This window comes from Hylobates moloch, unplaced genomic scaffold (genome assembly GCF_009828535.3).
Source record: "Hylobates moloch isolate HMO894 unplaced genomic scaffold, HMol_V3 SCAFFOLD_13, whole genome shotgun sequence".
NCBI classification, from domain to species: Eukaryota; Metazoa; Chordata; class Mammalia; order Primates; family Hylobatidae; genus Hylobates; species Hylobates moloch.
Genome location: NW_026652288.1, coordinates 20071435 through 20084991, shown reverse-complemented (window position 1 = coordinate 20084991; position 13557 = coordinate 20071435). Strand labels below are relative to the sequence as shown.

The window sequence follows — 13557 nt, the reverse complement described above, 5'->3', positions numbered from 1 at the left end:
CCAGCATTTAAGTGGGTGAAAGGTCACCACCAACCAGGTTTTCTTCACTCAACAAAAGCTCTTGGAGTCTGGGGTAAGACCAGGAAACAGAAGCCTCAAGTTTTGAAACAAACAACTTCAAAGGAGACCTTCTGCACCTTTGTCCCGGGAATGGGGAGGAGGGGGAAGGAGAAGGTGGCAACTAAGTGCTAGAAACCCAGAAAATACTGATTCAAAAAAAATGAAAACCACGCTTCTCAAGCAGTTGGCACTCTCAGCTACCTTCCCTGGAAGCTGCTGAGAGCTGGCACGTTTGAGCCATCATGCCTGCAGCAGGATTTTAATGTGGTCTCCAACTATAAATCAGCCCATCTGGTTCTAAGAACCATTACGACAAAGCTAAGCGTCTACAATTAGAGCTCATCATGACTGAATCTCAAAAAGTGGCAACTCCAACTTTAAGAACTACCAAAACATCCAATGTCATTTCCACAATATGGCCCTTCTCTTAGAATAAATCATTCTAGGTTACTTATAAAGGACATCTTGGGATCAAAGTTTGATAATTTCAAAAAATCACCTCTTTATCTGAGCTCCCCCACTTCTGGAAGCTCCAGCCCCAAAGATAACAACCTATAATCTCTTGGGGTATTGTGTAAACCCCTTGATGGCCTGAAGGGAACCTGGTCAACAGGCTTCCTGATGGTGTTAATAAAAAAATTTTCTAAATTTAAAATGCACAAATAACTTTCCAAGACTCAAAGAATAAGCAAAGCCCCATAATAGACTTAGACACAAGTGTTTTTAAGACACACAGATGAATGAAATCAAGATCTTCGGTCTCACCTAATTGAACCGAGTATATAATAGGTCAAAAGTTTTTGCACTGGGTGTTGGGGTATCCACTCATCTTCCTCTAGGAATGTGACAGGAACAACCTGGTCTCCCTTGGTCACCCAATCCCCAACCCCCACACGCTCCCAAGGGACTTTGTCCTCATTTACTACATTTGCTATAAGGGAAATGGAGTTGGCAAGAAAGGATCTCGCCTAGGAGAATGTATCCCTTGTCCCAAATTCACAATGGTATTTTTACACACTATTAAACCACAAGAGCCATTTTATAAATGTCATCATCATAGTCTTTTAATATTTTACATAAAAAACTGTATACACAGCTTATAGAACTTTTATGTAAACATCAGCTCACCATTTTGTCATTTGTCAGTTTATTTAAAAAATAAAAAACAAGACAACAATTTAGTAGAAGTACCACTAGGAGGGAGGGGAGGGGAAGAAAGGATATACAGGGGCAGGTGTATTCTCTGTACCGAGGTGCAGAGAAAATTTCACATAGCTTTAGAGAATGCCTTGTGAAAAAAAAAAAATAGGCCCCAATATTTGTTACTGCCCTTTATCAAAACTGTGTGCATGACCTGCACAAATAAAATCACAAAACAGTGTTGCCACTTTCTTCAAGAAAACAAAGCAAAATTTAGTGGGTTTCTTTTCCCTCTCCTTGTTAAAAGTCATTTTTTAAAAACATCAGAAGTAGATGAGGTTACAGCGTACAAGTGTGGTCAGAATGCTACTGTCGTATGCAAATGACGAGTGCATTACGTGTCAAACAATGAAACAATTGTGCAAAAAAAAAAAAAACAAATTTTAGCTTTTAAATAAATCAAATAATATCAGTTTCTTGGACTGAACAATTTTCACTTGTAGGACAGGCACGAAGTTCGCTTATGGCAAAAACAACCCCACAGCGCACCCTCCCTCCTCCCTTCGGTGACTGGTGAAGGGTTCGCAGGGCGCTGGACCGCAGGAGAGGCTGTGCTGGAAGCTGTGTCCTCCCCAAGTCAGTTGCAAATGTCTTCCCCAGGGGTCGGAAAGATGGCCAAGTCCTGTTCATGCTTGGACGGGAGTCTAGCCCAGCCTGGGCCAGAGCGCTCACCCATCACCACCATTAAATAACCATCTTAGCTCCGAAAATAAAATTATATATATATTTATATAACATCCCCCCCATCCTCCCCAGCCCTCCCCTACCGCAGTACCCGGGGTCTATGTTACAGACAAGGGATATCAGGCTCCCGCTGGTGAAGGGCGAACATCTGATGGGGCGCGGCCGCACTCCCGCGCCAATCTCGCCCCCGGGGATCAGAGGCGGGGGTGGGGTGAAAATGGGGCGAAGAGAGTCGAACAGCCAGCCACACACGCTGAGGCCCGGCTCTTCAGAAAAGCATGCTCTGGGGACCCTTGGCACTCATTGGGGAGCCCAGGCCTGTGCAACACAGCTGGACGCACACAGACACTGGGAAGGGGGAGCCCGGTGCCCACGCCAAGTCCTGGCGCGAGGCAGAGGCGTCAGCAGACAGATGCCTGGCAGTCCGGTGAGGTCCTTGTGGGACACGGGTCTCCCCTTCTCCGGGCTCGTGGGGGACAGATCCAGGAGGGGGAGCCGCGCCGGCAGGGGCAGGCGCGACGGGCGCGGCCCTCATAGCACCTTGCAGCAGTTGATGCAGCCGTTCTGGGAGCCGTAGCGCTTCTGCAACGCGGCGCGCGTGGCCGTCTCGAAGACCTCGCGCACGCCTTCCTTGGTCTTGGCCGAGCACTCGAGGTAGTCGTAGGCTTGGATGCGCACGGCCATGGCGCGGCCGTCATCCGTGCGCACGGGTTCCTGCTTCATGCGGGCCAGCTCTGTGCGGACATGCTCGTCGCTGCGCAGGTCTTTTTTGTTGGCCACCAGGATGATGGGCACGTTGGGGCAGAAGTGCTTCACCTCGGGGACCCACTTCTCGGGGATGTTCTCCAGCGAGTCCGGGCTGTCCACCGAGAAGCACATGAGGATGACGTCGGTGTCCGGGTAGGAGAGCGGCCGCAGGCGGTCGTAGTCCTCCTGGCCCGCCGTGTCCCACAGCGCCAGCTCCACCTGCTTGCCGTCCACCTCGATGTCGGCCACATAGTTCTCGAAGACGGTGGGCACGTACACCTCGGGGAACTCGTCCTTACTGAACACGATCAGCAGGCACGTCTTGCCACACGCGCCATCGCCCACCACCACCAGCTTCTTGCGGATGGCCGCCATGAGCGGGCCGGGCCCGGGCAGCAAGAGGGGGCCCGCGAACGCCTCGCTGCCCTCCCGCTCGTCGCTCACTGCTCACCTCGGGCTGAGCGCAGGGGGCGAGAGGGTCGCTAGCTGCACCCAGGCCCCGCGGTGGCGAGTTCTCTCGCTGCGCTTGGGCTGCCGCGGCGGGGGCGGTAGGGGCGCGGGGGCATAGGGCGCACCGTGCGTCTCGCCGCGCTGCTCCCGGGCGGTGGTCGCTCTGCTCACCCCAGGCCAGGGATCTGCGGCTTTGTGCGTAACGCGGGCTCAGGCGGCGAACTCGGGCGGTGAACTCGGCCTAGCTCCCTCCGGCGTCTCTCCGGGCCTCACCGAACATACAAGAGAATAACTCCAACCAGACTGCGGTGGCAGATGAGGGCTGCGGCCCTAGCGCCCGCTATTTAAAGAGTCCGGCCACTTTCTTAATATAGCCGTCCAATGGGAAACGAGCCGGCTGAGCTCATCGCTGCGGAGCTTGGCTCTGATTGGCCGCGCCCTGTAGCCCGGGGGCGGGGCAGGGCCAGCTTGATTGACGGCCCAGGCCGCCCGGCTGGGAGAGGCAGCGACCGGGGAGTCTGCGCCGCTGCTGGCGCTGCGGGGCTCTGGCGGTACCGGGGTCCCCTCCTTCGCCGCAACGTCTGTGCGCGAGGTCCCGGAGCTGGCTGTCTGGAGCCTCCAGGGTCTGGGCGAGCGGTTCCAAGACAGGCGGCACTCAGTGGGGCGTTGGCGACTCCCATTCAGAATTGCCCCTCTTCCTGGCAAACTCCCGGCGGGTGGTCGGACCTGTGGGGGAGGGGCAGCTCTTTTAACGTGGTTTTGTTTCTAAATAAACACACACAAACTTTTGTTTCCAAACAAGAGTGTTTTCTCTTTTCTTTGGAGGCGGCCCCTCCTGTGGTCTAGGGCCCCACCCGGGTACTTGCCCTGGGCCAGCCTCGGGTTTGGACCCGAGAGGCGACCGGCTGGCTGCAAACTGGCTCTTCCAAGTCCCGCCGTCCCTACCCTTCCCAACCCCCAGCTTAGGTCTCTAGGTGAAGATTAAGGGAAGAGGTGCGGGGTGGCCCAAGCTTGACAATGGAAAAGGAAGGTCGAGGCTGGAACACTTGGAGGAAGTTACCGGTCAGGAAGAAGCCGCTTCGGCTCCTCTTTTCACTATCAAGTCTGATGCCGGTTCTTAAAACAGAGAACTGTCTGAGATAAATTGTACAATAGAATATACAGTATTGTACAATAGAATGTACAATATTCCGGGTTCAATAGAATCCAACCACCGCAAGAGCCCTGAGCAGACGAAAAGGCTTGAGGCTGGAGAAGAGGGGCGGGTAAGGGGCTAGCAAATGGGGCACAGCGGGTTAGGGGGTGTCCCCTCTATTGGGGCGCCAGATCCGTAGCCTCCTAATGCACACCAGGACTGAACTCATTTATCCTGTAGATCCTGCATGAGATGACAGTACCGGTGATCCGGCAAGACCTAAGTCAACCGATTTCTACGGATAAAAGGAAGAAGGGGTTAGGGGGAAAGGGGAGTCGGGAAGGTCTCCCGGGAAGGAGAAACAGCCTGAACACAAGCAGGAAGGTGGGAAAGAGTAGGGCAAAATCTAGGAGCTGCATATGCTGGGGCTCATGAGTGCTGAAGTATTAACTGCATGGGCTGGGCTCTGTCCATCCATTGCATAGGAAATGTATGCAGACTGTTTTTTCAGCAAAGGAGGGACCCACCACGTGACCGGGAGGTGGTTGCCTCCTGTCTCCGTCTCTGTCTCTCTCTCTCTCTCTGTCAGTTGTTGGAGGGCCAGGATTCTGTCTTATCTCCGCATCTTGAAGATCCAGCACAATGCCTGGCATTTACAAGAATCAGTGAATGACTGTGGAGAATTAACCCGAATGCTCAGAAACGCAGGTGGAACTTTCTGAGGGTTTCTTACCTCAGTTCCACACTTCGCTTTAACAGTAATCTAACCAGGCCGGGCACAGTACCTCACGCCTGTGATCCCTGGGCCTGGGAGGCCCAGGCTGGAGGATTGCTTGAGCTCAGGAGTTCAAGACCAGCCTGGGCAACATGACAAAACCCCGTCCCTGTCCCTGAGAAAAATAAAATGGGATGGGGTGGAGAGGAGAGTGGCCTGCGCCTATAATCTCAGCTACTCAGGAGGCTGAGGTGGGAGGATTGCTTGAGCCCAGGAGGGCAAGGCTGCAGTCAACTATGATCGCAACACCCCACTCCAGCTTGGGTGACAGAATGAGACCCTGGCTCAAAAGAAAAAAAAAAGTAAACATGAAAAAGAAAATCATCTAAGCAAACCCATGCAGCCAACTGTGACTGAACCCCGGTGTTTTCACATGTAATTCATATGTTAGGAGCTAGGTCCCCATATGGCTCCACAGATGAAATCAGATCAAATAAGGCAGTAGTGCCGCTAAGCCTAGAGCCCTTCCTAGAGGGAACGTCTTATTTAGACGACTGGAAGTGCTGTGCTTCCCTCAGACTGGATTCCCATCACTACAACAACCGGCTAACCAGCCTTTTTTTTGGGGGGGGGGGGAGGGTTGTTTTTGATTTTCAGATCTAAGGAACTGACTTGTCAGCAAGTAAATAGTTTTTCTGTTCATTGATTTAGGGGTGCAATCTGGAAGCTTTTTTTTTTTTTTTTTTGACTATTAGAAAAACCTTATTTACACAAATTTTTCTTTTTTTAGTCAAAACCTTTTATAGCTGTATTGTTAACGCCGCTTTCCTTGGTCTTAATATAGCTTGGGAAACTTGGCTATGTCCTTAAACTTCAAACACTAAGAAATATGAAACAAAGCTTTGTACCATGTGTTTTTTTCTTTAAAAAACAAAGAATCCGGAAAACGGATTGAACTCATTCGTGTTCTGATTTCCAGGAATATTATACGAGGTGTTCCAAGCTCAAATCTCAATATTGCAATAATTTCTAAAACTATGCAGTTGGTAAAAATGCCAAAGTAAACAAATAGAAAGATCTGTGTTCTGCAGTAACTTCTTTTCATGGTTGTTTTTTTTTTTTTTTTTGGTCCAGAATACTTTGACAAGCTCTGCAGGGACTGGCTGCTTCCAAGACTGCCCCACACACAGGATAAACTTTTCCCAACTAGATGATATGCCGGACAAGCTCCTCCCTGCCCCTTGCCCTTCATAATACACTTCCCTCAGACAGGGATAAAATTTGATTCTTCTATGAGAACAAGTCATTTTATTTTATCTTATTTTTTGAGACAGAGTCCTACTCTGTCACCCAGGCTGGAGTGCAGTGGTATGATCTTGGCTCACTGTAACCTCGGCCTCCTGGGTTCAAGCAATTCTCCTGCCTCAGACCCCCGAGTAGGTGGGATTACAGGCGTGTGCCACCATGCCTGGCTAATTTTTGTATTTTTAGTAGACAGAGTTTTCCCGTGTTGGCCAGGCTGGTCTCAAATTCCTGACTTCAAGTGATCCACCCACTTAGACCTCCCCAAGTGCTGGGATTACAGGCGTGAGCCACCGCCACCAGCCAAGAACAAGTCATGTTAACAATTAACTTTATTAACATATTCATCTTATGACATAATATATCCACACCTGTGAGACAGGGAAGTTGTATTTCAGACAAAAGGAGGATATTAATCTATCTCTAATCTTTAACCTAATTTATTTGGTTTTGTTTGTTTGCCAAGTGTCTCCTGTAAATCATTCTACGCTCCTCAAAGACCAGAGCAGAGTTGGAATTTTCATTAGATTTTAGTGCCACCTTGTGGCAATCTTTATGGGGTCTTTTCCTAAAACAAAACAAAACAAAAAAAAAGTAGAAAACCTTTAGTCAAAAAGTATGCATTTTATGGATATTTTCATTTTAAAATATTTCAGAGCGTATAAAATTCTGAATAATGTTTTACAAGTAGATTCTTAGAAATTCTTCATATGTATTTATACACACATAACTTTTTCATATACACTTTACAAAAATATTAACGAAAATGCCATTCAGTGAAAAAAAAATTCCTTCCTAAATAGTAACTTCTGAAAGAAATTAGAAGAGAAAGATAAAGTCTGTGGATCTTCACTAACTTACAGACTAATGGACTTCACTTTTCCTTAATTATAATGTGCAGAAATTTAAAACAACTTTAGCCACAAAAATCATTCCATTTTTGCCCCAGTTAAGAAAGCCGTTGTTGGATACTCTGATATAGTTAGAAGTAATAATAATTCATGTACTAGGAACCAGCAATGCAATAGACATTCCTGACAGGCATTTAATTTAAAAATATTTCCTAATTTAGGAGTAGTTTAATGTCTCTAGGAAAATTGTCAATCTTCCATCTCTATGCAATGAGCTTTAAAAATGGAAAAGTTGGCGGGGTGCGGTGGCTCACGCCTGTAATCCCAGCACTTTGGGAGGCTAAGGCGGGCAGATCTTGAGCTCAGGAGATCGAGACCATCCTGGCTAACATGGTGAAACCCTGTCTCTACTAAAAATACAAAAAATTAGCCGGGCATGGTGGCGGACGTCTGTAATCCCAGCTACTCGGGAGGCTGAGGCAGGAGAATGGCGTGAACCCGGGAGGCGGAGCTTGCAAGTGAGCCAAGATCGCGCAACTGCACTCCAGCCTGGGCGACAGAGCGAGACTCCGTCTCCGAAGGACACCATGCCCGGCTAATGGAAAAGTTACACTAGCTATATTATTTCACGCAGAAGAACTGAGGCAGTCCCGTCTGGCCCATTTGGAGCCCATTCAGTCAGGAGTTACGTGGCTGCGGGGCACTCGAGCTGTTTTCTGGGTGGGGTCTCCAGCTAGAAGCAACAGCAGGTAAAATATCCTTCTCTTCCCCTCAGTGTGTCCCAGAGCTAAGAAGGAGAAGGCTGTGCTCAAAAGAGAACCGCCATAGCTAGACTATTAAACTTAGGCACATGGGCATTGAACTCTGATCAAACCTCCAACTTGTCCAGCCCAGAGCAAGGCCAAGGGGAACAGGCAATGGGCAGTAGGACCGCTCCTGATCACTCTAAAACTACAGTCGATACAGTAGCCAGTAACCACATGTGGCTATTAAGTACTTGACTTGTCACTAATGCCACTGAAGAACTAGGCTTTTGATATTATTTAATTTTAATTACATTTAAAAACTGTTATTTGATTCAATTTGATGGAAACTTTTAGGTATGTTTGAAACAACTTGGGTATGTAAATCTGCTTTTTCAACTGAAAATTTTATGAAATCTAAATGCAGATTCTTTTTGATAAAAATTTAGTGTCCAAATGGAGATGTGCTGTAACTATAAGCTAAACACTAGAATTTAAAGACTTAGATTGAAAAACATGTACAATAGTTTATTTTTACATGTTTATATTAATAACACGTTGAGGTGGTAATACTTTGGATATAGTGGATTTTTTTAAATGTATGAGATTCAATATGTTGAACATATTATTCAAAATAATTTCATCTTTTTAGATTTTATTATTTTTTTTTCTTGAGACAGAGTCTCATTCCGCCACCCAGGCTGGAGAGCAATGGTGTAATTTCAACTCACTGCAGCTTCCGCCTCTCAGGTTCATGCGATTCTCATGCCTCAGCCTCCCGAGTAGCTGGGATTACAGGCATGTGTCACCACGCCCGGCTAATTTTTGTATTTTTAATAGAGACAAGGTTTTGCCATGATGGCCAGGCTGGTCTCGAACTCCTGACCCCAGTGATCTGCCCACCTCTGCCTCCCACAGTGCTGGGATTACAGGTGTGAGCCACCACACCCAGCCCCCTTTTTAGCTTTTTAATGTGTCAACTAGAAAACTTAAAATTGGCCGGGCGCAGTGGCTCACACTTGTAATCCCAGCACTTTGGGAGGCCGAGGCGGGCGGATCACGAGGTCAGGAGATCAAAACCACGGTGAAACCCTGTCTCTACTAAAAATACAAAAAATTAGCCAGGCGTGGTGGCGGGCGCCTGTAGTCCCAGCTACTCGGAGAGGCTGAGGCAGGAAAATGGCGTAAACCCGGGAGGCGGAGCTTGCAGTGAGCCGAGATTGCGCCACCCAGCCTGGGTGACAGAGCAAGACTCTGTCTCAAAAAAAAAAAAAAAAAGAAAACTTAAAATTACGCACTTGAGTCACATTGTATTTCTATTGGACAACACTGGGCTAAAATGTCTACAAGTTCAGACCCCTGGCTCCTCCTTCAGCCACCATCCTCCCAAGGGAGAGTCACTGCTGGCATGAGTCCCCTAAAATTCGTTCATCTTTCTGCTGGTAAGACTTCCTTTCATTTGTCCTAAGCTCATCACTGGGTTTCGGAGAGGTTCAGATACAGATGAACGCTGAGGTTTGGAGCAATTTGGAGACTGCCCTCTTGCATTGACTGACTGCTTTCTATACCTGCCACCTCTGTCCTTTTCAGCTACTCCGCTATAGCAACTCCCTCCCCAAAGCTCTCCAACTTATCCCCAACACCAGACAGCATTTTCTTGAACTGGAGAGGCTGTTTGGGCCTTTTCACATGGTGACCTATTTTCCTTTCCAAAAAAGAAAATCAAAATCTAGTCCTTGTTCAATTTTGGTAGAAAAGTGGTGGGTGTGGATTGTTTTCAGGAAGTCTCCTAAGAGCCTCAATCCTCTCAATTCAAGTCAGTAAACACAGATGGAGGGGACAGAATGGACAAGGGGAGCTGAAGGAGGGAAAGGTGTGGCAAGCAGGCCCACACACCGCACACCCCACGCTGTGCTACCTGATGTTAAAAATATGTAAATGAATAGTGGAGTTGGCTTCCCACTGGACACAACATTTGAACAGGGCCTTGAATAACAAGTAGGATTTTTCCAGAAAGAAAAACTTTGCTGGGTGCAGTGGCTCATGCCTGTAATTCCAGCACTTTGGGAGGCAAAGGTAGGAGGACTGCTTGAGCCCGGGAGTTTGAGACCAGCCTGGGCAACACAGGGACTCCATCTCAATAAATAAATAAATAAATAAATAAATAAATAAATAAATAAATAAATAAATAAGCTGGGCATGGTGGCATGCACCTGCGGTCCCAGCTACTTGAGAGGCTAAGGTGGGAGGATCACTTGAGCCCAGGAGGTTGAGGCTGCAATGAGTCATGATCACGCCACCACACTCCAGCCTGAGCTACAGAGTGAGGTCTTGTCTCAAAAAAAAAAAAAAAATTCGAAACAAAAGACAAGCCCATTGGTACCATCTGAAACATTTACTGTGTGGATTTTATATGGAGAAAGATTCTGCTTGTGCCATTTGCTAGAAAGGAGAAGCTGTGATGGTCAGAAGTAGAAAAATGATGCTCCTTGCCCATGCATGAGGTTTGCCTGATGACAGCAAAGTGTGAGGTTCCTCCAACCCTGAGAAATGGGAGGACAGAAAGGAAAGAGGAAGGTTGCAACAACTTCCCATTGGGTAAGTGCTGTCGCTACAAAATCCACCCCTGCAAATGCTTGCCAGTTGAGTGGTGTATGCTGAAATTGCACATTTATTAATTTAACGAAAGCTACAAGAAAGTGGTGTGGAGGTGCAGTGAGCAGAAGGGAGGGAGTCTTGTGCCAGGGAGCTGGAGACTTGCTTTTTAGTCCTGGCATGTCCTAGCTCCACGGCCTTGAGCAAACCATCCTTTCTAGGTCTCAGTTTCCCCATTTGTGAAATGAGAGGTAAAACCCAGGGGTCCTGCAGGTAACAACTGTGTGTGAGACATCAGGTAGTGGCAGCATTTGTGGAGAACTAGAGAACATGCCATAATGCAGCTATAGAAGCTCAGGATTAAAAAATCAACTACTGTGTTGTTCAAACAATACACAGGCAGCCGGGGACTGTGGCTCATGACTATAATCCCAACACCTTGAGAGACCGAGGTGAGAGGATCGCTTGAGCCCAGGAGTTCGAGATCGATTCTGGACAACATAGCCAGACCCTGTCTCTATTTCTTTAAACAAAATATAAGAAGAAAGAGAGAGAGAAAGAAAAGCAGAGAAAATGCACAGGCAGCGCAGGCTAGATTTGGTTAACAGAACCAGTTCATAGCTCCTGAATCAGATGAATTTCATTTTCATTTTGAACAGATCAAGGGAGATCTCACCTGCTGAAAATAATACTGTCAGTCCTTTCATAAAGTGAAAAAAAAACCCTTTAATAAAGCAAACACATTCTTTTGTTTAATTTTATTATTCAAGACCTTCTTTTATTTTAGTTGCTTAAACTGAGGTCCAAAGGATGAAATATTTCAAAGAATGGAAACTACAGGAATGTGGTCTTAAGTAAGAAGCTGTCATTCCAGCTGAGGGGGGTTACCACACAGAGGGGTGGAAAATCTTACCCCCAGTGCCTATCCAGAGGGGAACAGAACACCCAGTTTGTTCTCCTCCCTTTTTTTAGCCTTGAAAGCAGATGATCTAATCAAAGTATATTTACACAGGGATGATTCACTTGTGTTCTCTTATGATGTCAGAATATTGCAATAGGGAGGAGTTTAATTCACAATTGATTTCCACACTCCAGTGCGTTACCACTGAAGATGTGTCTGTAGCTATTTATAGCATGAGACAGAACCTATATTAGGAGCCACTGCCCAGAACCAGGAGATAGGGGAGCAGAGACGCATTCGTGGGAGGACCTTGTGCTTCTGCTCCAGCCGGCCTGCTCAGCAGAACGTGGCACAGCAAGGGCAACTCTCCTTCCTCAGGGTCCTCAACTGGAAAGGAGAGGACTGAAAATCTCTTTTGTTGACAGCTCTTTGATAGACTTGCTTTATTTGTGAACTGTGGGGTTGTGTGATTTCTGCTCAGCTTCATCACAATGTATGTTTAAGAAAGGAGTTGATGCATTTTTTAAATTTGTATAACTTTAAGGGGTATGGATGCAGTTTTGTTACATGGATATATTGTGTGTGTAGTGGGGAGGTCTGGGCTTTTAGTGTAACCATCATCTGAATAATGTACATTGTGCCCACTAAGCAATTTTGTATCCCTCACCCGCCCCCACCCTTCCAACTCTCCAATGTCTATCATTCCACAGTCTATGTCTATAGGTACACATTATTTAGCTCCCATTTATAAATGGGAACATGCAGTACTTGGCTTTCTGAGTTGTTTCACTTAAAATAATGGCCTCTAGTTCTATGTATGTTGCTTCAAAAGACATGTTTTATTTTTTTTCATTTTAATGGGTGAGTTGTATTCCATTGTGTGTGTAGACCACCTTTTCTTTATCGCACCATCCACTGATGACACTTAGGTTGATTCCACATCTTTGCTATTGTGAACAATGCTGTGATAAACTTAAGAGTGCAGGTAACTTTCCTTTGGGTAGATACCCAGTGGTGAGATTGCTGGATCAAATGGTCTTATAGCTTGGAAATCTCAACGATATGCCTAGAAAGTTCACTCATTCTTTTATTCATTCCACTAATGCCTGGTAGGTGCCTTCTGTATAGCAGGGACCTAGGTATGGGACCGGCTGCCGTGCTTTAAGGAGCTCAGGGACTGTGTATAGTTGGCATCTCACAGCTATTGAACGTCCTAAGCCTAAATGAGGCAGAGACAGGGCTTGAACCTGGCAAATACAAGGTGGAGGATGATAGTTGCTGCTCTGATTCAAGCACTCATTCTGCAAACACAGTCTGGGTCAGGAATGAGATACTGGAAGAAATTGGGTACAGACCCTGCTCTCAGAAGAGCTCTGGTCCATAAATATGGAGCTCCAGTCCATAAATAGAAGCACAATACTCAACAATTAAACTATTTCAACTGAGTGTGGCAAGCATTGTAATGAGTACGCACTGGGAAGGGGCTTAAGGAAGTCAGTGAAGGCTTGTACTATGTGGTACATTGCACACTGGTGGCCCTCTATGAGCTGCACCCCCCAGTGTTCATCTCCTTGCATAGTTCTTTCCCATGATGATCTTGAGCGTGGCCGTGTAACTAGCTTAGCCAATGAAACATCAGCATTCATTGCATGGATATGCAAGCTGAAGCTTGATAAGTACTTGCACATGGGGCTTGCTCTTTTGAAATGCTTCTTCCTGGAGAATACCCACCATGGTTTCAGGAGACTCAATTAGCCATGTAGAGAAACCCATATTGAGGAGAATTGGGCCCCTGACTCATAGCCTCAGCTAAGCTATTAGCAGGTGGCCAGCACCAACTGCCACCAACTCTCTGGGTGGGGCCATTTGAACCCTCCACCCTAAAACCCCAGCCAACCCCATGGGAAGAAGAACTGCTAGAGTCAACCTACAGAATCATAAGAAATAATGAATTGTTGCTGTCTTAACCACTATGTTTTGGGATCACTTGTTCCACGGCAAGGGATAACCAAAGCAAGCTGAGTTCCTGATGGCTGCATGGAAGTTAGCCATCTAAGAGAAAAGAGGGCATTCTAGATATGGAGGCATGCACATCCAGGTACTAGGCAGCTCAGTACAGTGGGAATGTGGGGTATAAGGTGGCAGTTACTGGAACTGGGGAGGCTCACCTGAAG

At 47.0% G+C, this 13557-nt stretch overlaps 1 protein-coding gene across 1 annotated transcript; it reads right to left on the bottom strand.

Moving 5' to 3' along the window:
• Nucleotides 1-1097: 1097 nt before the first annotated feature.
• Nucleotides 1098-3461, bottom strand: RHOB (ras homolog family member B). Its single transcript, XM_032172336.2, has one exon. It carries the CDS (start codon nucleotides 3064-3066, stop codon nucleotides 2476-2478), a length of 591 nt encoding a protein of 196 aa, XP_032028227.1. The 5' UTR covers nucleotides 3067-3461; the 3' UTR covers nucleotides 1098-2475.
• Between the last annotated feature and the right edge of the window lie 10096 nt (nucleotides 3462-13557).

What these genes read in the sequence shown, in the direction of transcription:
- RHOB (XM_032172336.2), bottom strand. Translation starts at nt 3,066, where the DNA reads ATGGCGGCCATCCGCAAGAAGCTGGTGGTGGTGGGCGATGGCGCGTGT.